Source organism: Carlito syrichta, unplaced genomic scaffold (genome assembly GCF_000164805.1).
Source record: "Carlito syrichta isolate Samal-C Ts95f unplaced genomic scaffold, Tarsius_syrichta-2.0.1 Scaffold313120, whole genome shotgun sequence".
In the NCBI taxonomy this organism is placed as follows: domain Eukaryota; kingdom Metazoa; phylum Chordata; class Mammalia; order Primates; family Tarsiidae; genus Carlito; species Carlito syrichta.
The window spans coordinates 203241-228937 of NW_007257216.1; the positions used below are offsets into that span (position 1 = coordinate 203241).

General features: G+C 36.9%; 1 protein-coding gene across 1 annotated transcript in view; it reads left to right on the plus strand.

Annotated features, from left to right (window-relative positions):
- LIFR (LIF receptor alpha) overlaps window positions 1–25697 on the plus strand; it is a 70571-nt gene that overhangs the window by 25055 nt on the left and 19819 nt on the right. Inside the window, exons 2-11 of the mRNA XM_008070140.2 lie at window positions 1290–1445; window positions 3086–3200; window positions 6474–6613; window positions 11005–11168; window positions 15613–15787; window positions 16810–17064; window positions 19354–19483; window positions 19883–20052; window positions 21925–22070; window positions 23262–23424. Of these exons, the coding sequence (XP_008068331.1) occupies window positions 1307–1445; window positions 3086–3200; window positions 6474–6613; window positions 11005–11168; window positions 15613–15787; window positions 16810–17064; window positions 19354–19483; window positions 19883–20052; window positions 21925–22070; window positions 23262–23424 (1597 nt within the window). The 5' untranslated portion in view covers window positions 1290–1306. The remainder of the gene's footprint in view (window positions 1–1289; window positions 1446–3085; window positions 3201–6473; window positions 6614–11004; window positions 11169–15612; window positions 15788–16809; window positions 17065–19353; window positions 19484–19882; window positions 20053–21924; window positions 22071–23261; window positions 23425–25697) is intronic.

A 25697-nucleotide genomic window follows, 5' to 3' on the forward strand; every position in this document is an offset into this window, starting at 1 on the left:
CTCTTTTCACTTATCCTTCTTCCTGTCCTTGAACCTGGTGAGCATGTCCTTGACTTAGAGCCTTGCTGCTGTTTGAGCTCTTTCCCGTCTTATCATGGCAGTGTCTTTCTCGTCATGATGGTCTCAGCTCAAAATCAGACCTTCACTCCACACACACTCTCAAGCACATTGCCGTATTGTAATTCTTAATGCACATATCTTAAATCCCTTACTTGTTTATTTGTCTCTCCTAACTAGAGTCTAAGCTCCTTGGAGGAGGGACTCTCTTGGTGATGCTGTGCCTACAGGACTTGCCAGGCCCTGGCATTCTGTAAGGCGTCTTCCTAGGCTATCTGTAAGCGTCTGCTGACAAATCTGTCACTGCTTTTCTAAATGTTTTCCCTTTTCAGCAGAAAAGTGTTAATATCTTATCTACCCTTCGGCCCCTTTCCATTGTAGTTGTTGGAGTGTTTGTTAAAGTGCAGCCATTTATGTGTCATTGTCAATATTTTTGTCACATCTGCAGTGCCTTCATACTAGTATTTACCCTAGTTTTTTCTCTTTAAATTACTTAAATTTAAATGAAATAGAAACTTTGCATCGCAACATAAATGGAAAACAAAATTAATATTGCTTGTCATGTATAAGTGACTATAAAAGTTAATATATTGATTAAAATAAAAATATCAATCCACATATCTTTTACAATTGGCAAAGGTGGAGTGGCTCACAGCCTGTAATCCCAGCACTTTGGGAGGTGGAGGCAAGAGAAGTGCCTGAGCCCAGGAGTTGGAGAGCAGCCTGGGCAACTTGGTGAGACCGCGTTTCTATAATAAATCAAAAAATTAGCCAGGTGTGGTGTCATGTGCCTGTAGTTTCAGCTACTTGGAAGGCTGAGACGGAAGGATCACCATTACGGTGGCCGTGAGCATGCCACTGCACTTTAACCTGGGCAGCAGAGTGAGACTCCAACTCAAACAAAACAGAACCAAACAGAGGAAAAAACCCTTCAGTTTTACCCACTGCTATTCTGTATTTTAGTAGTGTTGGAATGGAGAATTAACAAACATTTGCTTAGTTATAATTTTCAACTTGAAGCTTATTATTTGAAAATTGACCCACAGCGACAGCTGTGTCCAGTTGTTGATACCTCCTCAAGCCGGAGCAGCTTGTATTTGAGAATCTCCGAAGTCATTAAATATACAGTATGTTTCAGAATTTGTCAGTATCCATTTCATTGTTTGTGTGCACAGTATAAGGCGTGTCTCCAGAGGAGTTTGAACATTTTTTGAATTCCTCTCCTAACCTAGGACTCATTGCACGAAAGATGGATATTTACTCATGTTTGAAAAGACCATCCCGGATGGTGGACAATAAAAGAATGAGGACTACTTCAAATTTCCAGTGGCTCTTCTCAACATTCATTCTTCTCTATCTAATGAATCAAGTCAATAGCCAGAAGAAGGGTAAGTGCATCTGACTTTCAGAGGATGAACAGATTGCAATTTTATTTCCATGTTGATTATGAGGCAGTTTTGTTTTTTTATTGAGCCTCTCAGATTTTGGGTAGTTGAAACTTATTTTTTTATAATCTTTTTTCTGTGTACTTTTAATTTCTTTTAAAAAGACCTTTGAAAAGAGATCAAAATATTCTTTTACCATTAAAAAAAAGTAAAGTATAATTTACATGCATCAAAATTTGCCCTCCTAGGATACTTCTGTGAGTTTTGACAATGAATATTGTTATGTAACCATCAGCACTCTCAAGATAGGGAACAGTCCCTGAGCTCTGAAAACTCTCCAACTTGCCCTGGCCCCACCCCCAACCAGCACTGCTCGGTGCCCATAGAAACCATTTTCTGACTTTATAATTTTACCTTTTAGAATGTCATATCAATGAAATCTAATTATCTTTTTAATATGTTACTTGTTACCACCTTATTTAAGTATCTTAAGAATGTGTAGATATTCCTAGCTTATTTCTATAATGAACATTAACATCCTACTGCCCTTTGGGTTAGTTTTATATCATTTTCATATTTAAACAGCTCTCTTTTCCCCAGGGTCATTCATTAAATAACTTTGTTGTTATGATTATTGCTGCTTTCTAATGGGAGCACTTCTAGTATAAGGTTTCTATTTTCTGTCTTAATAGTCTTGTAATTTATTGCTACAGTGAATATCATGCCAATCACTTATAACAATAAAAGAAAAATACTTTTTCATAGACTTACAAAGTCTATGAATACCTTTTTATTCTTTAGTTGTCTTTTTCCATTCTTTCCCTCATTCCTTCCTTCCTCTTTTCTTCCCTCTTTTCCTCTCTCATACCCTCCTTCTTTCTTCTCATTTTCTTTTCAGGGTGACTTTTTTTTGCTGCATAGTACTCATGCATTCCGTATTGTTATGTAATTTTATAGACATTAATAAGTACTATTAGGATTGGAGTCTTCTGAATTATTTGATATTTTTCAGTTGTTTAGGCCCACACCAAAAATATATTTTTCAGATGAACTCATGAGTTCATTGCTGTTTAAATGTAATATGCTTCATAACAATCTGAAGCTTGGTTGTTGGCTTTTTTAGGGAGGGTGGCAGTCAGGCAGTGAGCACTGATGTGGTAATGGGCAGGATTCTGTGTTTAGAGACCTGGTAGACACATCGTTTTTTAGATTTTCCTCCCTTTTTTTTTTTTTTTTTTTGGCAAATGGAGCTATTAACAATTCAACAGGTGCTAGATTTCCTCTAGGCCCTCTCTTGGTCCCATCATTGAATCTACATATCCAGTCTCCCTTGACTTGTCTTAGTTGCCTGGAGGTGGAATTTTTGGTAGAAGCTTAACCCCAAAGTGGTCTAGCAGCTGGCCCACTTTCATTAGTTTACCCTTTAGCTTTTTTTAACCAAAGCTACAAAAAAATATATAAACTCAGTTCTCTCCCAAGACGGCAGGGTCATCTCTTCACAGAGAACGTAGGCCCTCTGCAGACACACATGCTTGTGCTTATGACTGAAAATGGCTTGACTGGTTGATCTGTCACATTGCAGTTGAGTTAGTAAGCATGTTCTGTGCTGTGTGTGTGTGTGTGTGTTGTTTCCTCCTCTCCAGGATCTCTTCATGATCTAAAGTGCATAACTAGCGATTTACAAGTGTGGGACTGTTCTTGGAAAGCATCCTCTGAAGCAGGCCGAGATGCTGCTTATGAATTTTGCATTGAAAACAGGTAATGGAAATACTTTGCTTAATTTATGATTACAATCTAGAGGTTATCTTCAATTTTCAAATCTAAAGATTTTGTTCTGGAAACTTTTATTTATTTATATTTTCCTCTCAATTTTTTAAATATTAAAGATGTGGGGTACAATTCAAGGTTAGGTATACAAATGTTCATTATGCAGATATTCTTGTTGATGAGGTGTGCCCTCCTCCCCCAGCAGATTCCCACTGCTGCCAATCCCACCTCCCCCTACCCCTGGCATTTTCCCCTTACTGTCAATCCTTTTCTTATAGTATTACAATAGTTGTTCAAGATGCGCTTATGAGTGAGAACATGTGATACTCAGTTCTTTGTTTCTGTGATACATCATTCAGTATTATAGCTTATACTCTAAGTCCATCCAAGTTGCTGCAAAGTTCGTAGTTTGTCCTTCTTTATGGCTTTGTAATATTCCATCATATATATATACCACATTTTTTTTTTATCCGGTCCTCTTTTGATGGGCAGCATGGTTAGTTCCATGTTTTTGGTATTATGAACAATGATGTGATAAACATATGTGTACAGGTATCTTTTTCATAGAATAATTTGAGTTCTTCTGGGTATATTTCCAGTAGAGAGATTGTGGGGTCGTATGGAAGGTCAATTTTTAGATCTTTTAGAAATTGCCACTGTTTTATTCTGGAAACTTTTAAATGAAAATTTACCTCAGTCAAGTTGGAAGCCAGTCCTTTTACTAGCCATAACATTGATTCTTTGGTGATATGAATGACAAGTGTGGAGCATACCTCCAATGTTCTGATCTGTTGTGGGGACATTTTACTGATCTACCCCAAACCACCATCTGCCAGTATCAGTTAGGTTAAAGTTTGGCTGTACCTAACAGAAAATGTCATTGATGGTGGCTCAACAGACAGGCATTTAATCTCATGTAAAAGGTCTGCAGGTAGGCAGTGCAGGGCTGGCATGGTTGTTTATGCTGTCAGACCCCAGTCCCTCTTGGTCATGCTACTGCGCCATCTTTAGCATGTGCGCTCATGGTTCAAGGTGATGCTTGAGAAGCAGCATCATGTGTGTGTTCCAAGAAACAAGAAAAAAAAAGGATGATTTTCTTTTTTTTTCTTTTCCATCCCCCCACCCCCAGGGTGATTTTCTTTAAGGAGATTTCCACAAAGTCCCACACAGCACCTCTGCTAACATCTCATTGACCAGAACTTAGTCATGGCTAAACCTAGCTGCACAAGAGGCTGGGAAATGTATTCTCCTAGCTGGATGGCAATGTGTAACATTGGGTTCATTTTATTTAGGAAACAAGGAAGTGAACATTGGGAGGCAGGTGCCAGGCTCTGTTACCTGACCCTTTCAAGTAATCTTGGAGTGGGCTAGACACTCCTAAGCCCAGAGTGGAGATCTTTGGGCTACCTGCATATCTGAATAATTTCCATTGCTTTTCCCTAATCCCAGTGAGGCACTGAGTGGCCTGGCAGTACCAGAGGAAGTCAAGCATCATGCTGCTCCCAGTCTGCTGATGAGTGGTCCTAATGTAAATTGACATAAATACATATTTAAATACAATCCAGTTTTTCCCCACTTTGTGTTTTTTTTGTTGAGCATTAGTCTAAGCATTGGAGTAATTTATCAGGATGAGCTATGTTGTGTTGCAGAAACAACCCTCAATTCTTATTTCCTTATTTCTCTTGTGGAACTAAAGGGTTGTTTCCTGCTTGTGCTCTGTGTCTGGTGTTTCTTCTCTAAGGCCCCAGTTATTACAAGGTGGGGTGGTGGGGGAGGAGAGGGGATCCAGCTTGCACTGGTTTGCAGAGATTTCTTCGTAACCTAGGAGATGTGACTGTGACTGTCACTTGCTTTGTAGGGGCAAGGGAGGACAGTTCTACTGAAAGTCCAGAAGGGGGAGCCTGAAAAGCTTGGTCAGTATCACAAATGCCCACCACAGGCCACACCAAGAGGAAGTTAGTTCTGGCTCCCTAGGAGTTTGCAGTAAACAAATAGTAGCAAGGCTATGGGTTATGTGCTGACAAAAGTGTGTCAAGGGCTGAAGGAGTGGAGACCAAGGAGTGTGGAATTCCAGAGAGGCTCTCAGAAGAGGCATACTCCACTTTCTCAGCAGAAAGAGAACAGACGGACATTCCACCACGAAAGAATATTGGGTCCAGAATCTTGAGCGTATGCAATGGCATGATTTGGAAAATTCAGTTAGTCTTGAGTTGCTGGTGCCTAAAGAAGCCTACCACATAAGAGTCAGGAGATGAGCCAGACTCGTTCAAGTCCAAAGTCTTAAGCTCCCAGTCCTAAAGCCGGGGTTGGGTGTTAGGTGGGGGCAGGAATACAAGAGGCATGGAAAGTCCCTTTGCTTCAATTAAAATATCATAGGAAGTTCAGAATGTACATGAATAACAATAAAACGAATATAAATGTGCTCTAGAGCAGGCCTCATCATTCCTCTGCCCCCTCACCTCCCTCCCTACCCTAAGCAGCAAAGGGAGCTCTGCCTTCTGTTAAATCAGCAACAGCATTAGATTCTCGTAGGAGCACCAACCACATTGTGAACTGGACATGTGAGGAATCTAGGTTGCGTGCTCCTTATGAGAATCTAATACCACCCCTGATCTGCACAATAAATGTAATACACTTGAATCATCCCAAAACCACCCCCTCCCACCCCAGTTCATGGAAAAATTGTCTTCCACAAAACCAGTCCCTGATGTCAAAATGTTTGGGGACCACTTCTCTAGAGAGATACAAATGTGGAACCAGAGAGGAAAATATCATTTTGTCCAAGAGATACTGGATGAGGAACTGGAAGCATTTTAAAGCCAAACTGAAGAGGAGGTTTTGTTCAGAGTAAGTAATCCACGAGCCAAGGCAGAAGAGCGGCAAGTTGCCAGTTTCATTTCTTTCTATAGCATCCGTTAGGTACCCTCTTGGCATGAGAAGCTGTATGATGCTTTTCCTGGTCTCTGAGTTAAGGGGGTAGAGAGAGGGGCTACAAAGGGAAAGTTGAGGTGGATTTGGGAAGGCATGCCAAAATTTCACATTTCTGGAGTCATCTGTGCTTTCCCTACATTTCATACCATCTGGTTATTTTTCTCACCACCACACTGATAAAATTACCATTCAGTCTTAAAATGCAGTACTACTTATCATGTTTTTGTAAAACAAACAAAAAAAGACATATTTTCCAGTGTATTTTGTATTAATCAAGTTTTTATGAATATGACACTATTTTATCAGTCGATTAAAATTTGATTTATATTACAGGTCTCATTCTTGTTATCAGTTGAAGAAAACAAATGTTAAAATTCCAGCTCTTCCACCTGGTGATCATGAAATAACAATACATTCTCCACATGATTTTGAAAGTTTTACAAGTAAATTCATACTAAATGAAAAAAATGTTTGTAAGTATTTGAAAAGAAAATTAATTTTAAAATCACTCAGAACAGTGCTGTTAGTAGTATTGTGGTGCTGTATAGTTGGCAGAAACTTACCACCATTCTTTGAATTTCATATGTTATATGAATACTTTCGTTTGCCCTGCAATCTTACTATGCATTGTAGGGTGTAGATCAGGAAGGAAGCAAACTTGTCTTCTTCTAGTCAATCAAAATGGACAACTCAAAATTCAAGGCCCAGTTGGATTCTCTTTCTTTAGTCCCCTTGGCTTCCTTGATTCCTGCTTGCCCTCCAGAATTTTTCAGCTGCCCTTTGTTCTTTGGCCACCCTCTCCCAGAGGAGATTTTGTTCCTTTCTCAGTATACCTTTAGGCAAGCTGTCCTTCTCCTTTGTGGCATTTGTCACCATTGAATTTATAATCCAGTGTGCAGTTAGGTGTCTACTGTGTGTCTCCTCCTTAAGAAAATAGATTCCATGAGGTCAGAGACAGTCAGTCTCTGACTGACTGACTACACGGAACACCTAGCACAGTGTTGTGCACGTAGCAGGCATATGTTACACGTTTATTGATTGAATGTTGAAGACACATGCCACAAATAGATTGGAAGCACAAAATAAACCCAGGCTGATGGAGGTGGAAATTTTGCTGTACAAGAAGACTTTAAGAACTCGAAATAGTTTTGACTCTTAAAGGTGGGGCAGGCAGGTTTGTACGCTTCTGACAGCTCTGTGATGGGACAGCATCGTAATAACTGACTTTGAAGCAAGGGAGGAAAAAATATCAGTGATTTGGCAATGTGTCCATTCTATAGACAAGATACATGTTTGGGGTCATTTATCTGAGACCACAGAGATTTTGAAAGGATTATGAAGCATGCTGTACAGGAACATAATGTCTGTCCTGTTTTCTAGAGGGAGTGTTGTCTGTGGAAAGTGCTATTTAGGACTGTTTTTCAGGATAATAAGGGGGGACCATATTTGTTATTTTCTTTCTGTAGCTGAGTGGTGATATTTTATGTAGATCAGCAATAATTCCAGTACTCAGAATTACTATTATCACTTAAATATATTTTCTGTGCTTATACATTTAAGCAGTAGTGTTCACACTACTTTATAACTTGCTTAACGGAAGACATATAATAGATAGATTTCCAGTCATCTTTATAAATCTTATAATTTTTAATATTGTGGCTTGAAAAATGTCATCACTTTCTGTATCAGTTTACAAGAGCTTTCTTTATGTTATGGTTATTAACTCTGTCATATGTGCTGCACTTATTTTTCTGAGTTTATAATTATATAAAATGTGATATTTTTCATACCATAAGTTTCTATTTTTACACAATAGAATCTCTTGCTATTTTTGTAAGATTTTGGTTCTATCATGTTTGACTTAAATCTTTCACCCATCTGGAATTATTTTGTAGTAAATATGAGGAATCTAGCAGAATTTTATTCCACATTTTAAAAATGTTCAGGAATGTGGAAGAGAGCCAGTTTGTGTTGTCTGATGATTTCAGTAGCGACCCAAAGGTCTTATCTGGGAAGCTACTTAAAATGACAGTATTAGATAGAATCAGAAAGGCAAATCAAGACAGACTCTAGGTGACTCAGTCAGTCAGTAATTCTTGGTTGTAAAATATATTGGTAGTATTCTAAAATAATAATGGCTCTGATCATGATTAGAATAACAGTAAGAAAATAAGAAAAGGAAATTGAAAAGCAAATTGGGTAAATTTGTAAGAAAAGGAGGTGAATGCATCAGCAAATTTTTGAGTACCTACTGCGTGAAAGAGAAGCTCTGAAATGGTAGTATGGTCATTCTTGAGAGGATCTGGGTTCTTTTGACAATTTGCTATTAAAAAGTATGAAAATTAATGAAAATTAAGTTTTTTCCAGATCTAAAGATATTTTCAAAAGTGTAATATAAAGTAAACTAGGTTTTATGTACACATACACACACACACACACACACACACACACACTAGGGTTTGTACTTTCATGGGCAAGCACAAAATAAGTGTTTGTAAGACTTTTAATATCTAAGTTTCTCAAAATAACCTGGAAATCTAGATCACTCTGAGGCAGAATAAATAATATGGGTCCTGCACAAAATTCTAGACATACATATGCCTGTCTCCTGGTGTTCTAAAGAAGTAAGAGCTTGTAGGTTATGTGTAAAGCTGCGCTAGCTTTAAAAAAAATAAGCAAGCAAGACTTTCATTAAGTTCCTTCCCTATCTGAAGACTTCTGAGTTTCTGGAAAGCAAGTTTACATTGTCCTCAGATGTCTGTTTTGGTCTCAAAGAAGTGCGGATGGCAGTTCCTGGGAGTTTAGGGGAAGCTTTCATGTATGCTGTGATGAAAAGAAAGGGAATAGTGGCTTTTAAAAATCCTTTCATTTGTAATTATGTCTTTAGCTTGAAGTATTGGATATGACTTGTGTTTTGAAGAGTTGCCCATTGCTATTTAAACAAAATGTAAATTATGTGGACTTTCCAGGGAAGGAAGCATTTTAAAGATGAGTGTTGCCTTAGTAAAATGGCTCTCATGTTTCAGAATTTTTAAGTCACTACATCATGACATCTTGAATCATTTGAAGGAAGTACCATGGTCTTGGAGCCTTCCTGCTCTTTTCCGGTTGCACTGGCACCTTGAATTTTCTCTTGGCTCTAAATCAACTTTTTGCCTCTTGTTCATCTGCATTTTCCTTTTTTACATGCAGCTTCCTAATTAAAACCTCTGTAAAGCATCCTCTCCTGTCCTTATGTAGCTGTATAACTGTCGACTTGTGGTGTAGTTTAGACTGCAAATCCACTTGTTCTGCGTCCTGTACAACCCTAAACATTTTACATGAATCCAGTGTAGAGCACTGAGAGCACTGTGTTTAGCAAATTTTAGTTAAATCTATTTTTAGGAAGTTATTTTTAAGAGCCAAGGTTAATTTATATTGGCTTGTTCTGCCCTTTTTGTTATTTAGCATATTCAGCTTTCCCACCCCTGTACAATTTTTATCATGACTTTATTTAGTTGGTCCTTTAGCTTCATGGATAGAAATGAGGCAAGAAAGGATTTCTTGTAACTCATTCTCACTTTGCTGTCATTTGAGGAAGAAACATGCAAGAAAGTCCAAATCTCTCTGCCCCCCTCAAACATAAAAGCCTGTTCATAGAATGGAACATGTTTACACCTTCTTTGTTTTCCACTGATCCAAAATTTTCAGTGATTTCCCCATCCTTTATAGGTAGGGAGATATAATGAATTTCAGGGGTATAGTACTCTTTCTGCTACCTTTTTTTCCTAGTATCCTAGTTTTTTCCTATACTCAGTGAGTTCCTCTTGAGCCTGCACCCATGATTCTGACTTAGTACTATTCTCACTCAGCTGTCTGCAGAACTGTCCATGGTCTCTTCATCGCCTGGCAGCCAGCTTTCTGTATCTCTTCACAGTGGAGCCTAATTCCTTGTTTTCTTGCTGCTTTCTGAACTAGAAACTTGAGAGAATATTGGTCATTTTTCTGTATCATTAGAACTAATCTTTCATTTCTTTGAGTCACAATCATTTCTTTGAATTATCCATGGCATTTTATTCCTTCTTTTCCACATATGGCATCATAATCTGTATTCTTACTACTCTAGCCAGAGTTTCTCCAGAGGTCTCCTAAGTGATCACCTTATCTCCTCTCTCAGTCCTCTGCAGACTGTGTTGTTTGCGTACCACTACTAAACAAACCTTTCTGTCATACTTCTTATATTCTGCTGCTTCTGCTGCATTGTAGCCTTTGGGTTCCTAACTGGATACCTTAGTCATTGCAACTATCTTGCTACTGCTTAATATCTGTAACCAGTAATAGCCCCTACCATTACTCAAGTGGGTGACATCTCTCAGCATGAGGGGGTCTGACACTAGGAGATGAATGAGAAGACTGAAGAAAACAAATGGAAACCTTTACCAAAGCAAGTTTTCCTTGTTTTGTCATTTTCTTGGGCCTAGTTTATAGCCATGCAAAGGAAGCTTGTTTCCTTCCCTCTGATGTTGCCTACTTGTTGGTCTAAGACTAAATGATACTGGAGTATTGTGGAAACCTAGATGCTGTTTGTTTGTATTAGAAAATATGTTATGGATTTGAAGCAGCCAGCTCATAAATAATTTTCTCAAATTTGCCTGATTAAGCATTGGGAGTTACCTATATAAATATACATACATACATGTGTATGTATATGTGTAGATGTGTATGTACACACATATACTTTATTTCAGTAATAGGTTTGGGAGTTTGCTTTTAAATTTTGATAATTTTTTTAAGGAATAGACTTTAAAGATAGTTGATTAATGAATTACAGTAGAAAAAACATTGCTTATTTTACAAAGTTTTCTCTTTTGTTTCTTTCATTAAGCCTTAATTCCAGATACTCCAGAGATCTTGAATTTGTCTGCTGATTTCTCAACCTCTACATTATACCTAAAGTGGAATGACAAGGGTTCTGTTTTTCCACGTCACTTAAATGTCATCTGGGAAATTAAAATTCTACGTAAACAGAGTATGGAGCTTGTAAAATTAGTAAGTTTGAATAAAAATAGATTTTGTTTCCTGTAACATTAAAGAAACAATAATTTTTTTAAAAAAGGTTTAGGTGGTACCAGTGAACTTTTGGATTATTCAGGAAGTAGAACAGATATCTGTCAGAGTTATTTAAAAAAACATATGCTGTGGTTCAAAAATTACTCATTATTAGAATGATATGTAACCATTATAGAAAGTTTAGGAAATTAAGAGAGGAATAACCCATGTTTCTACCACTTGGACACAGTAAGCATTATCTTTGTGTAGTCTAGCCTTTTTTATATGCATGTCTTTACATAAATGAATTGCAGATGTAAGTTTAATTTAGTGTATTTTATGTTTGTCCAATATTGTACATAAAATGTGTTTTGAAACATATTTAGCCATAGTAATTTTGAGAAATTTTGTAGAAATCTACATTGAATTTATCAGAACCTGAAATAATATTCTTACAAATAGTATATGCTTTTTTCTTTCTCTTATTTTTTACATCCCATTTATGAATGGCTTTCTTATGATCTACATTTAGTTTGCTCTTATTCTAGGAGTAATAAGGAATAGTTATGAAAAGTTTGATAGTGGTACATGGACATTCTTCCTTTTAGTCTTTTACTCTTTTTTTCCTTGATAGATTTGGAATATGCTTAGTTATAGATTTAAGAATTAGAAGACCATCTCATGATTTTATAGCTTATTTGCCTAAGTACATAGATAAGATACTAAAGATAATAAATAGGATGATTCTGTATTTCATAGTTACTTTTTAATTCTTCCTTTTTCATAACCTAAGTATTCCTTTTTGATAACCTATGTATTTTAGCAGCCTATTTCCTAAAATATTGAGAGTTCTAACTGTAGTTAGCAGATATTGAGTGCTACTGCTTTTCCTTACACTGTTCTAAAAACTGTACAATCATGTGTTGCTAAATGATGGGTATGCATACTGAGAAATGCATCACTAGGCAAATTTGTCACCATGCAAACATCTTAGAGTATATTTATACAAATCTGAATAGTGTAACCTATTGCTCCTAGGCTACAAACCTCTATAGCATATTACTAAGTACTGGAGGCAGTGGTAACATAGTAGTATTTGTGAATCTAAACATAGAAAATGTACATTACAAATATGGTATAAAAGGTAAAAATTGGGAGAAGGGCTTCAAGATGGCTGACTAGAGGTATCTCACACTCACCTTCTTCACAAAAAAGAACCAAAGTAATGAGTAGATCATCATACATTAAATAGATTGTCTCAGAGAGAACACTGGAATCCAACAGAGAAGTGACAGGAAGTGCCTAAAGCAGGGAAAGGGAGGGAAACAAGACAGCCTGCTTGACTGGTTTTGACTGAGAGCCTAGAGGGACTCCTCAGTGTGGGGACAGGGTAAGAGAGACCTTCAGTGGTCCACATTCCCACCATGGACTGCAACCCTAGCCACAGGGGAGGCCCCCAACTATCTCAGCCATGAAACTGACACAGGGAGTTGCCCAGAGACATGATGGCACTGCTCCAGAGAAGGAACTCACTGGGGATCTCATACATTCTGAGTCCTAAAAGTAGCGTGCCATTTTGACTCCAGGCCCCAACGGACCATACCCTGCCCCGGGGCCCAACAGCACCTGCATCTCACATCCCTGGATCCCCACTGACATTCCCTGCTCACAGCTATTGCTGCAGCAGGCTGTTGCTACTGAGGCCAAGGGGCAGACCACCTGCTGCCACCAACAGCAAAACTGCACATTTTCATATGCCAAGACAGAGTCTTTTGCCTGCAGCTGCCATTATTGTGGGCTGCTGCTGCTGAGGCCGAAGTGCTAGTAGGTCGCGGTCTGCCACCACCAGGGCTGAAGTGCAAGTGAAGCACAGGCTGCCGCCGTGTGGCTAAAACACAAGCGACTAACATGTTCCCCACCTGCCTGCCTATGGCTGCCATTGAAAGCAGCCTCTCCATCCCCAATAGCAGAACCGCAGTACCTCTGCCACTCCCCACCCAAGTATTCCACTAGAGGCCTGGGGATCACTGTGCCCCTGCCTATCGCAGTCAGTGCCTACACATCACCAGGAGGCCTGAAGACAAGCCCACCCAGTATGCCTTTGCCCCCACTCACCACTGCCATAGCACACTGTCTGGGGTCCTGGGGATTACTTAGCCCAGTCCACCACCATTAGCACTCTTCCTGGGAATCTGAGGCTGGGTTACTGCTACCACCAAAGCTGGCACCTACCTGTACATGCTGCCCGTGGAGATTGGTCTACCCAGCACACTGAAGCCACCACCAACACCACCAAATGCCATTCAAAACCCAGAGGGTTGTCTTGTCGTTGCTTCTGCCATTGCCTACACTATGCCTGCTGCCTAAGGGCCCAATAATCTGCCCTTGCCATTGCCTACACTATGCCTGCTGCCCAAGGGCCCAATAATCTGCCCAGCTGCCCAGCCTACTGCTGCCAGCATCTGAGCAAGTCACCTGAGTGCTCAAGAATTGGCCCACCTGGACCTGCTAACACTGGTACCGGTGAACCTCACCCTGAGTCCCAAGGACAGACACATTCAGCCCACTGCTGCCATCACTGGGGCCCAAAGACTGGCCCACTTGTGTCCAGTCAACCTTCACCACAGCTTCTGCCTGTAACTGCACCCTAAACCACCAAGGAAAATAACAGATGCCACTGTTGCTGTTTACAGCTAAAGAAATTATAGAGAGACTTCATTACTGCATGTACCCAAAATCTAAGCCAAAGTGTCCAACCCAAGCAATACTATAGATATATCTTCAAGAAAAATGTCTTTCCCTATGAAAGCAAATTTTAAAAATTGGATGAAGTGAGTATTTCACCAAATGTGCTGATATCAATGTAAAGACACAGGGAAACATAAGAAGTCTAGAAAATATGAGACCTCCAAAGGAAAAAAAGTCTCCAGCAACAGTTCCCAATGAAAAACAAATTTATAAAATCCCACAAAAGACTGGGCATGGTGGCTCAGCCTGTAATCCCAGCACTTTGAGAGACAGAGGCGAGAGGATTGCCTGAGCCCGGGGGTTCAAGACCAGCCTGGACAACTTAGTGAGACCTCCTCTCTACAATAATTCACAAAAACTAGCCAGGCGTGGTGGCATGCATCTGTAGTTCCAGCTACTTGGAAGACTGAGGCAGAAGGATCACCTGAGCCCAGCAGGTCGAGGCTGCGGTGACCGTGAATGTGCCACTGCACTCCAGCCTAGGTGGCAAAGAGTGAGATTCCAATTCAAAAACAAAAAAATTAAATCTCTATTCTTCTGCCCACAAGAACAAGGATTGTTAGCATGGAATGTGAGAGGAGTTGTGGGTATCTGACTTATCTTCAGCAGCTTTTAAACAGTGTTCCTATTTTGAACCCGCCTTTTATTCCTAGAGAAACCTAGTATAACCACTTGCTGATCCCTTTGGCATTTTTGTGGTGGAAACCAGGTGATTTCCTGAATTTCCCACTGAATGCTTAAGATTTAGTTTTCTTAGGTCTCATAAGTCAGTTTCCACCATCCATCTGCTTTCCCACTTCAGAATTTAAGAGGTGTTGTGTCATTTCCTATATTTTGTCTTTGTGCATTACACCTTTAAAAAAAAACTGGGTTTACTCTTGTTTTAAAGGGGTTTCAGGAGGTAACAGAGAAGGACATACATTTGTTAAATCTATTGTCTTTAACTAGAAGTCCCAAGTTGTCTTTTAGAAAGTCTCAATATTGAAATCCTGCCCATTTCTCACAGTTGGCATTAATATTTTATGTTATTATAAGTTGCATATTTAAAAATATAATTTGAAATACAGAATTCTTGTATAAAAAACAAATCTAGTCTAAAGCTATTTTATTGAAATGCTGCTCTTCTCCTTGACTTCAACTCTTGAGAACTCATACCCATTAATTATTTTTTTTCCATGAAAGATGGAGATCATTAGGCAATGGTATACAGGTTGAGAGTCTCTAATCTCAAAATTCAAAATCTGAAGTACTCCAAAATATGAAACTTTTTAGTGCCAACATTCAAAGGAAATGCCCATTGGAGTATTTTGGATTTGGGATTTTCATATTAGAGATCCTCAGCTGAGAAGTGTATAATGCAAATCTTCCAAAATCAAAAAAAAATCCAAAACACTTTGGTCCCAAGGAGTACTCGACCTGTATTTTCTTGTGCACTGTACTGAATGTTTTGATGAAAAGCAACAACTTATATGATAATACATTAGGGCTTAAAGTTGAAGAAGTAAACATAAACGAAACATGATTATTGTTGCTCTAACTCTTCTGTTATGCCTCATGGGAACTAAGATAGTTTCACAATAGGACAAACCTTTAACTTAGCTAGTGCTTGTGTAGTCTGCTGCATGTTTTAATTCTAAAGGAAAGCAAAACGTATCACTACTTGAAAATATAATTTTGCATTTGTGTTCATTTTTAGGTGACCCACAACACAACTCTGAATGGTAAAGATACAGTTCATCACTGGAGTTGGGTCTCAGACATGCCCTTGGAATGTGCTGTTCATTATGTGGGAATTAGATGCTACATTGACAGTCTTCATTTTTTTGGTCGCAAAGTGTGGAGTGACTGGAGCCCACTGAAAAATATTTTTTGTAAGTTTACATTTAAAAAAATGTTTGTTTCAAATAAATTAGATTAGTTTTACTTAACAGTAAAGTTAGTTTAAGCTTTTGGGTTTCAGAACCACATTTGGCTGCATGAGAATCACCTGGGGGAGCTTCCAAGTCAACCATCCCTGGAGATTTCAATGTAAGAAGTCTGAGTTAGACTTCAGGAATCTGAGTAATTAGATAAACATTCAGGTTTAAAAATCACTATAGTGGGCATTGAAGAGCAATTAAAAGTTGTGTATCAATGATAATAAGATCAAATCTATTTTTAAAGCATGGTCCCCAATTTCTGGCCACAGAACAGACCCCCAGAGGCTGCAGAGGTATTGCAGGGAACATTGGGATCAGCAAGCATGCACATTAAATAAAACTCATATGTAGAGAGAATTTTGGCAGTGTGGGAGAGGAGTTGAAACATTGTTGACAGCAAAATGAAGTTCTGAAAAAAACTGGTAAACACTGTAAATAGACCACTCTGGTGACACTATCGAGAAATGGGTCAGAGGAAGGGAGGACTGGATTAAAGAAAACTGCTTTTAGGATGTGGAGGACATGAACGTATATTTAGGCTGATGAAACGTAAGAAATCTGCCCTAAATACATAGAATAAAAGGAATAGAATTATTTAATTAGTGGTTTGTGTGTATGTGAATTGTCTACATGTGTATATGAGCCCCTACGTTTGAGCCATTAGACTTCTTGAGACATTAACCCGTGACCTTAGACATTGACCTATGATCTGTTTCTGCTCCCTCACTATTACTCCTTTATAGTTAAATAAAACTACATACTTAAAAAAAATATTGTATGTATGTAGCTTCTTTGCAACTTGGGAAACATACATTATCTTTGGGCCACCATTATTGCAAAGTGCCTAACAGTATGTGTTGTACATACTGAGCTATTTTAAGCCATCTTATGAAAAAAAAAAAGTCTTAGTATGGCAACTATTTTATGTAAAAGATTTCTTCTAAAATATGTCTAAATCCTTTTGCTCTTTCTAGGGACTCCTGTTTCTCAGCTTCACGTTTTTCCTCAAGACAGAGTGATACTTGTAGGCTCAGATATGATATTTTGTTGTGTGAGTCAAGAAAAAGTGTCAACAGCACTTGTTGGTGGTACAAATGCTCCGTTTATCCATCTTGATGGGGAAAATGTTGCAATCAAGATCTATAATATTTCTGCTTCTGCAAGTAGTGGAACAAATATTGTATTTTCAACACAAAGTAACGTAGATGGAGCAGTTGTTTTTGCTGGATGTAAGTATATTATTTTAAAGAGAGAGTTCCTATTAACCTGTTTTGATCTTTCTTGAAAGCCTTCTTTTCCTAGGATGGGGGTAATTCTGTTTCTTTCTCATTTTTTTATTCTTTAATATAAATGGTATACACAAGCACTTGAATTTTTGCTTGTTTTAAAATGAATCCTAAGCTTGTTTCCTCCATGCCTGTCTCTATAAAACTTGTACGTTTTATACTAAGATTTGAAATATCCAGCTGCCAATGTTTAGTTTAAATTTTTACCTAAAAGTTTTAAGTCAAGGATAGTTAGTATATAATATTTATTAATCCTACATTGTTTAGAAATTATTTTATATAAATTAATTTCCTAATTAAAGTATGCCTTTTTAAGTACATAGATTAAAGAAATAGTAATGATTTTACACACAACCTTTCAATAGTATAATGTATCTTCCCCAACTTTTAAATAATATATTCAAGAAGAATAGGATGGCTAGAAGACATGGATGAGAAGGAAACTTTCTCACCTTATTCTGTATATAATGTATATGTTGATTCTTTTCAACTTACTCAGAGGCATGTTTAGTAACATGACTACTCCTATGGTGTGAAATTCCATAATATTTCCAAAAGTTGTTCTTGTGGACTACTCTGCCCACCTGGCTTGTGTTGGATGTCCACAGATAATTATGCATTTAGAGTTTTTAGGTCTTGATTTTAGAGGTTTCTGCCTCCTTCATTGTGGCTACTGAATGTTTTGGTGTCACCGATGGCTTCACCTTAAGCAATAAGTTCCTTCATCTCTGCATCCTGAATTAAAAGAATCTGAGTTTGGTCTAAGCGTCTCATGAATAAAGTGTGTGAGATGGATTGAGTGGATGTTATGACATTTCTTTTGATTGCCTAGTGACTTTTCTTTTACTTGTTTATGTTTTCTCAGCTGTGGTCTAGATCAGCAACTATCAGTCTCTTTTTTACTTCTACAATAACTTGTGATAAACTACATGCAGATACTGATACATTTCCAAGGGAATAACTACGATTAGGTGCATTTCTCAGCTTGATGACTGTAATCTTATTCTCTTTTTGTCTCCTAGTAATGCATTTTGGATTAGTGAAGGTGAAGTTATGTTCAATTTTATTTTTTAATGGAATTTTAGGAAATTACTTGCAACGTTTCTCACAAATGGTCCTGGAGTCTAAGTTGAGAACCAGTGGTATGTGTAGTGAATTGCTTCCTAAGCACTATCAAAAGTGAGCTATTCACTTAAAAATATGAAAGAAAAAATTAAAACTTAAAAGATGAGAATATGCACTGGTTTTATTTCTGTTATTTTATTTTATTTTTTTGAGTTGGAGTCTCACTCTGTCGCCCAGCCTGGAGTGCAGTGGCCGCTCCCGGCCACCGCAGCCTCCACCTGCTGGGCTCCGGCGATCCTTCCACCTCAGCCTTCCAAGTAGCCAGAATTACAGGCATGCGCTACCACGCCCGGCTGATTTTTTGATTTATTGTAGAGATGAGGTCTCGCCTGCCCAGGCGGGTCTCGAACCCGCGGGCTCAGGCGATCCACTCACCTCAGCCTCCCAAAGGCGCAGGATTATAGGCTGAGCCACCGAGCCCGGCTTATTTCTATTATTTTAGGTAAAGTTCTAATCTCTTATCATAGTACTAGAACAAAGCTATTTAATTCATCATCTAACCTTCATTTATAACATTTGGAGGCTGAAACACTGTTCAATATTTTTCAGGCAGCAATCACATCTCCCTTCAGAGGGAATTCTTTAGAAACATATAAGAACAGGTTATGGTGATCAAGATTTATTTATTTCCTTTTGTTTATGGATATCCTGTTAGCCCACCATTGACTGAAAAGATTGAAAAGAGTGTTAGACTCATTTTGTTATTTTCCCCCTACATACAAACACTCACACACACACACACATACACACACACACACACACACACACACACATATGAAATCTGCTGGAATTTTGTTTGGGATAACATTGAATCTATAGATCAATTCAGGAAGATTTTTATTCTTACAATATTGAGTCTTCCAAACCCTGGTTATGATATATCCCTCCATTTACTTATGTCTTCTTTGAGGTTTTTCTATCTTTTGGTAAATGTATTCCTAGTGCTTGATGTTTTCTGGTGTTATTAAAAATGACTTTGTTTTTAAATTGCATTTTCTATTTGCCAGCATATAAATGGTACAAAATGTTAACATTTCTAAAGCATTACATTTTCAGGGAAAATATATGTCATCATAAGTACCTCCATTTTTTTCTTTTTTCTATTAGATCCACCCGATATTCCTCAAAAACTGAATTGTGAGACACATGATTTAAAAGAGATTATATGTACTTGGGATCCAGGACGGTCGACATCATTGGTGGGCGAACGCAATACAAATTACACTTTATATGAAAGGTAACGATAACTGGGCAAGGACGTCAGATAGCAAGATGTATGTTGGCAGTACATGTTAAATGGCACAGGGAGATGCACTAGATCATTTACAAACAAGATATAAAGCCAGATATGCTCAATAACATTATATTCTTATAAATACTGCAGTTTAACCCCATGTCGACTCAATTTCATGCATTTTCCTTCAAAAAGCCTTAGAAGGAAGAACCTTTAGATATGGACTGAGATCTGTTTCTGGGTAATAGGCTTATAGCTTATTATTTTCTTCTATTTTCTGCATCATATATATTTTCTGAGTATGTAATATGTCTGTAATTAGAAATTATTAGAAATTTGCTCATTTTTTCCATCAATATTTATCTCATGCCATTTTGAAATTATTTTTTCTCTAATTAACAGTTTTTCAGGAAAACATGTTAGGTTTCAAAGAGTTGAAGCACCTATGAATGAAAGCTATCAGTTATTCTTTCAAATGCTTCCAAATCAAGAAATATATAATTTTACTCTGAATGCTCGCAATCCTCTGGGTCGATCAGAATCAACAATTTTAGTTAACATAACTGAAAGAGGTAAGCTGTTATGTAAACCAGTGTCCTAAAAATAATGTTATTCAAAAGTGGTTAAGTGTCTTGAGATTAATGAAAAATTTTCCTAAGGATTACTTTTTACTCATTATTTTCTTTATAACTACTTAATGTTAATTTTGTACATTTTAGTTTAAAGACTTTAAAATGGATCATTTCAATTTTTACTATTTTACTTAATTTAAATAAAAATTTGAATTAGTCATTTACAAAGAAATAATAAGTAGCTCTGTCTGATTGTTTTTGATTTCTGAAATCTTTTTTGCCCTATTTTTTAAACCTTATTTTGAAGTCATTATAGAATCACCAGTAGGCACAAAAATAATAAATTAGAACCTTATGGATCATCCCCTGGCTTTCCCCAGTGGTGTCATCTTATATAACTGCAGTACAGTATCAAAACCAGGAAACTGACACCAGTACAATAGACTGTTTAAGTAGACTGCTGATCTTGTTCAGTTTTCATTTGTGTTTATTTGTAGTTTGTGTGTGTGTGTGCAGTTCTATGCAATGTATCCCATTCTAGGTTCAGATAATCACCCCCAAAATCAAGATGTAGAACTGCCCTTACCAGGAAGAAACTTCCTCACGTTATCCCCTCAGCATCCCTCTCCCCCACCATGCAACCCCCCCACCACACACACACACACACACACACACACACACACACACACACACACACACACATTCTCTCTCATCCCTATCCCTTGGCAACAGCTAATCTATTCTTCTTCTCTATTGTTTGTCATTTTGAGAATGTTATATAAATGAAATCATACAATATATCAATTAAGAGGTTGGCAGTTTTTATTAACAGTAATGTCCTAGAGAGCCATCAAGTTGTTATATGCGCCAGTAGTTTATTTTCTTTTATTGCCGTTGATTTCTGAATTTTTATCAACCATATTAATATGTGGCGCAAAACAAATAATGCGTGGTTGATCTTTTTGGCATTCATTCCAATGGTCAGTACATGTACATTAACTCCATGCAAGGCTCTGCAGCACACAAAGCAATGGCATAGAGGCCTTCCCTTAAAACACAGGAAAGGGAGAAAGGGCTTAAGCCAAATGCGATATCATAATGGCGTGTGATTATAGAGGTTGCCTTGTTTGTAAAGACAAGTCACTTTTATCAATTATTACTTCCTGTCATCTTTGTTATTTCCTGATTTTTCCTAGGGTCATGGCAACTACATTTTGTGCTTGAGTGGTAGTGTTTGTATGGACTTCCCTGCCCTCTGCCATCTCAGTCTTATTTCCCACATGATTCTTTCCCACCACTGAAGTTAGCATGTGTACTATCACCAGTGTAATGTGTAGTTTGCTTTACTATACCTTTGTTTTTGTCTACATCGCCACCTAACTTTCTTTTCTACGTGTGCTTTTTTGCCAGTATTGGTCTGATTCTTTCTTCAAAGTTCATCTTAAGCTCCATCTTCACTGTGAGACGTCCTCTGCCATGCTTATATTTAAATTTCTGTGGCAGTTAATATCTGTACCATACATTTAAAACTTAGCATTTATATTATTATTAATTGTTTTGTCTTATTTTTTTCATTCCCCAAGTAAATTAGAGCTTCTTGAAGGTAGGGACTTGGGTCTTACCACCTTTTAGTATTCCTAACACTCATTGAAAAGCCTTGAACATGATTGGTTCTTTAAAAATGTTGGTGTGGTGTCAACAGTAAAAAAGAGATTTGCAGATTCAACAAATATTGGGTAGTATATTTTTTATCAGCACTAATAATACTTCCTTGGTTTTTGTTTTCTTTCGTTCTTGTTTGGCATTAGAAGATAGCTTTTTCCCTTTAAATAAATGTTTAAAGTAATTAATCTTTGTAAATTATATTTACAGTTTCTCCCCATACTCCTGTTTCATTCAAAGTGAAGGATATTAATTCAACAGCTGTTATGCTTTCTTGGCATTTATCAGGCAACTTTACAAAGATTAGTCTTTTATGTCAAATTGAAATTAACAAAACTAATTCAGTACAAGAATCGGTGAGTAAGATTTTACATAAACTTCCTTTGTGACTATTTTGGATAAAACAGTTCTCAGAAAGAATTAAGTAAATTAATATGGTTAAGTCCTCAGTTTATTGTTGAGACTTACTAAGAACCAGAAAGTCATCATATATTAATGTAATAATAGCATTATATTTATCATTTGAAAGTCAATTGGAATAGTGGATATTATAGAATATAAACTTGACTTTTACTACTCAGAATGTTCACAGATGCAGTATAGTACCTGGCACTTGACTGGTGCTAGGCAAGTTATGAATGAATGAGTAATTTTTGCTGTGACCTTTAGCTTCAGTTAATGCATTTATTGGCACCAGAGCACAGAAGTGATTTTTTAGATTGTGAAGTGCCACAATGGAAGCAAGTTGTAACTGGTAAATTTAAGTCAAAACATGACTTTTTAATTCATTTTAAATATTTGCATTGACTTTTATACTCTACCATCTTGTGGTTTGTGGTAAGTCTAAAACAAATGACATGCATCTAACTATTCATTTGGAAAGTTACTGATTTCTAGAAAAATCAATCATAACTGCAAAATATAATCTGAGAAGCTTCTTTCTAATGTCATTGGGAGCTCAGAAGCTTTTGTGAGATATGCAAATATTCAGATTTGCTTAGAATTACTTCATTTTAATTTTATTGATATAGTTTAAGTATCTGTTGAGTATTTACTACAGCACTATACTAGAAGTTCAAAGTGTTATATTAACAAAGATGCATCAAGGATGATTCCTGCCTCCATGGAACTTCCCTCTATCATCTGAATAATATACTTAATCCTCAAGGTCATTCCAAATTACTAAATTATGTTAAGGTGTATTGCATCAGCATTAGCCTTTGACTGACTGTCAAAATAATATCATCTATTGCATGATTTAGTTGACCATTATTGGAGTCAATATTTGGATTAAAAAGACACCCCAATTTTAAAATTGGTATTACAGAGCATAATTTCACTGAATTGGTATGTATGTAAGAATTAAACTATTATAGTGAATAAACTCCTTTTGGTGTTATATAGGCGAAAACTTATGTGAACATTTAGTTGATTTATGTTACAAATGTGAAGTCTTATAAAAAATGATGGACATATGTATGTATACATGTATTCATACATGTGGTATATACATATCTATACACACATGTTTATTTGTTTTCTAATAGAGAAATGTCACAATCAAAGGAGTAGAAAATTCAAATTATCTTGTTGCCGTGGGCAAGTTAAATCCATATACAGTATATACTTTTCGGATTCGCTGTACTACTGAAACTTTCTGGAAATGGAGCAAATGGAGCAATAAAAAACAGCATGTAACCACAGAAGCCAGTAAGTTGACGAAATTATTTGTGACTAATTTTTATTGTGTATCCTGAATTTTTTAGATTGTGAAGTGCCACAATGGAAGCAAGTTGTAACTGGTAAATTTAAGTCAAAACATGACTTTTTAATTCATTTTAAATATTTGCATTGACTTTTATACTCTACCATCTTGTGGTTTGTGGTAAGTCTAAAACAAATGACATGCATCTAACTATTCATTTGGAAATTTACTGATTTCTAGAAAAATCAATCATAACTGCAAAATATAATCTGAGAAGCTTCTTTCTAATGTCATTGGGAGCTCAGAAGCTTTTTACAGCTTTTTAAAGAGGATGTCATCAAAGTCCTCAAAAGTAGGGGGATGCTTAGATACATTGTGTAATATGTGCTAATAAAATATTGCACAGACATCTTAAACGATGGTTTTTAAAATGTTCTCATAATATGGAAAAATGTGTGGCATAAATTGTGTGAAAGGAGTGGGCTCCCCTATCTGCAGTATGATTACAATTATACAACAGCAATGCTTAAGAAAACAAACTTGAAACTGTGGTAAGATTATGGAGTGACTTTTCTCCCATTTTTTTTTCCCTTTTCCTCCTAGAATTTTAATTGTATCTTCAATTCAGATTGCCCTTTTTAAAATTTAAAACAATTATTTAAAAAGAGAATTTGTTAGAATTTTTATTTGTAACCTAGGCCTGAGAAATGATGTGGCTTTATTTTATGTAAAAATAAACTTCAATTTCTATAGTACATAGGTCAAAATAGGTGTAAAATCAGGTAACTGGTTTTCTGAATACTATAATTTCCAAAGACAGAATGGTATTCTATTCTTGAATAATCAGATATAAGCTTTATAAAAAATAAAAAAACAAACAAAAACTTAGAAATAGATAAGATTTTCAGGAATCATTTCACAAAAGATAGCAAAAGCTTTATTTGTATCACATAATACAGAAAATATAAAACTTCCTCCAAAAACCATTAACAAACAGTAAAACAAAAAATGATTGATGTTAATCCAGATTTTCCCTCTCCTCATGAAGATATGTGAAGAATAGAGATGAGGGCACTTTGCAGTATGTCTAAGAATTATTTGTGTCATGAAAAAAATGAAACCTATGCATTAGTTCAGAGGGAGTGTTTGAGTTACCTATTGTTGTGTGACAAATTACCCTAAAAATCAGTGGCTTAAAACAGCAAATATTTATTATCTCATAGTTTCTATGAGTCAGAAATCCAAGAGTAGCTTAGCTGGTGTCTCTGGCTTGAACTCTGTCATGAGGATGCAATCAGGATGGGAACTGTGGGCTTGACTGGGGGTAGAGGATCCTCTTTCAAGATTGGTCACTCATGTAGCTGTTAGCAGGGGGCCTCAGTTCCTCACCATGTGAGCTTCTTTATAGGCCTGCTCAAGTGTACTCATGACATGGCAGCTAGCTCTTCCTAGAGCTAGTAAATGAACAAAGATCAGAAATAACATACCATCATGTCTGCTGTATCCTATTGGTCACACAGGTCAAGCCTGATACAGTGTAATGTGGGAGGGGACCACACAAGGGCATAAGTATTAGAAGGTATGGATATCATTGGTCATTTTGGAGACTGGCCACCACAAGAGTTTTTGCCTTCAGTTAATGAGTTTTGGTTGCCAAGAGGAAAAATTTTAGTTGTACTTCATTTAGATGAAGGCATTAATTCACTCAACAAATACTTACTGAGTATGCATAACATTGAGCATCCCTAATCTGAAATTCTGAAATCTGAAATGTTCAAGATCTGAAACCTCTTGAGCACCAACATGATGCCACAAGTGGGAAATTCCATATGTACGTATTTAACACAAACTTTGTTTCATGTACAAAGTTATTTAAAATATTGCATAAAATTAACTTCAGGCTGTATGTATAAGATGTATATGAAACAAATGAATTTCATGTTTAAAATTGAGTTCCATCCCCAAGATATCTCATTATATATATACGGATATTCCAAATTTTTTTTTAAATGCAAAATCTAAAACACTTCTGGTCCCAAAAGCATTTCAGACAAGATGCTCAACCTTTATGTGTCAGGAATTGTTCTAGATATCAGAAATACAGCAATGAATAAAAGAGAGATCGCTGCCTATGGAATTTATAGGATCCAGGATTAGAAATAAATTTTTAAAATCTCTATCATCTATCCCTATCTATCTATCTATCTATCTATCTATCTATCTATCTATCTATCTATCTATCTATCTAATCTACCTTTCTTTCAAACAGTATGTCAGA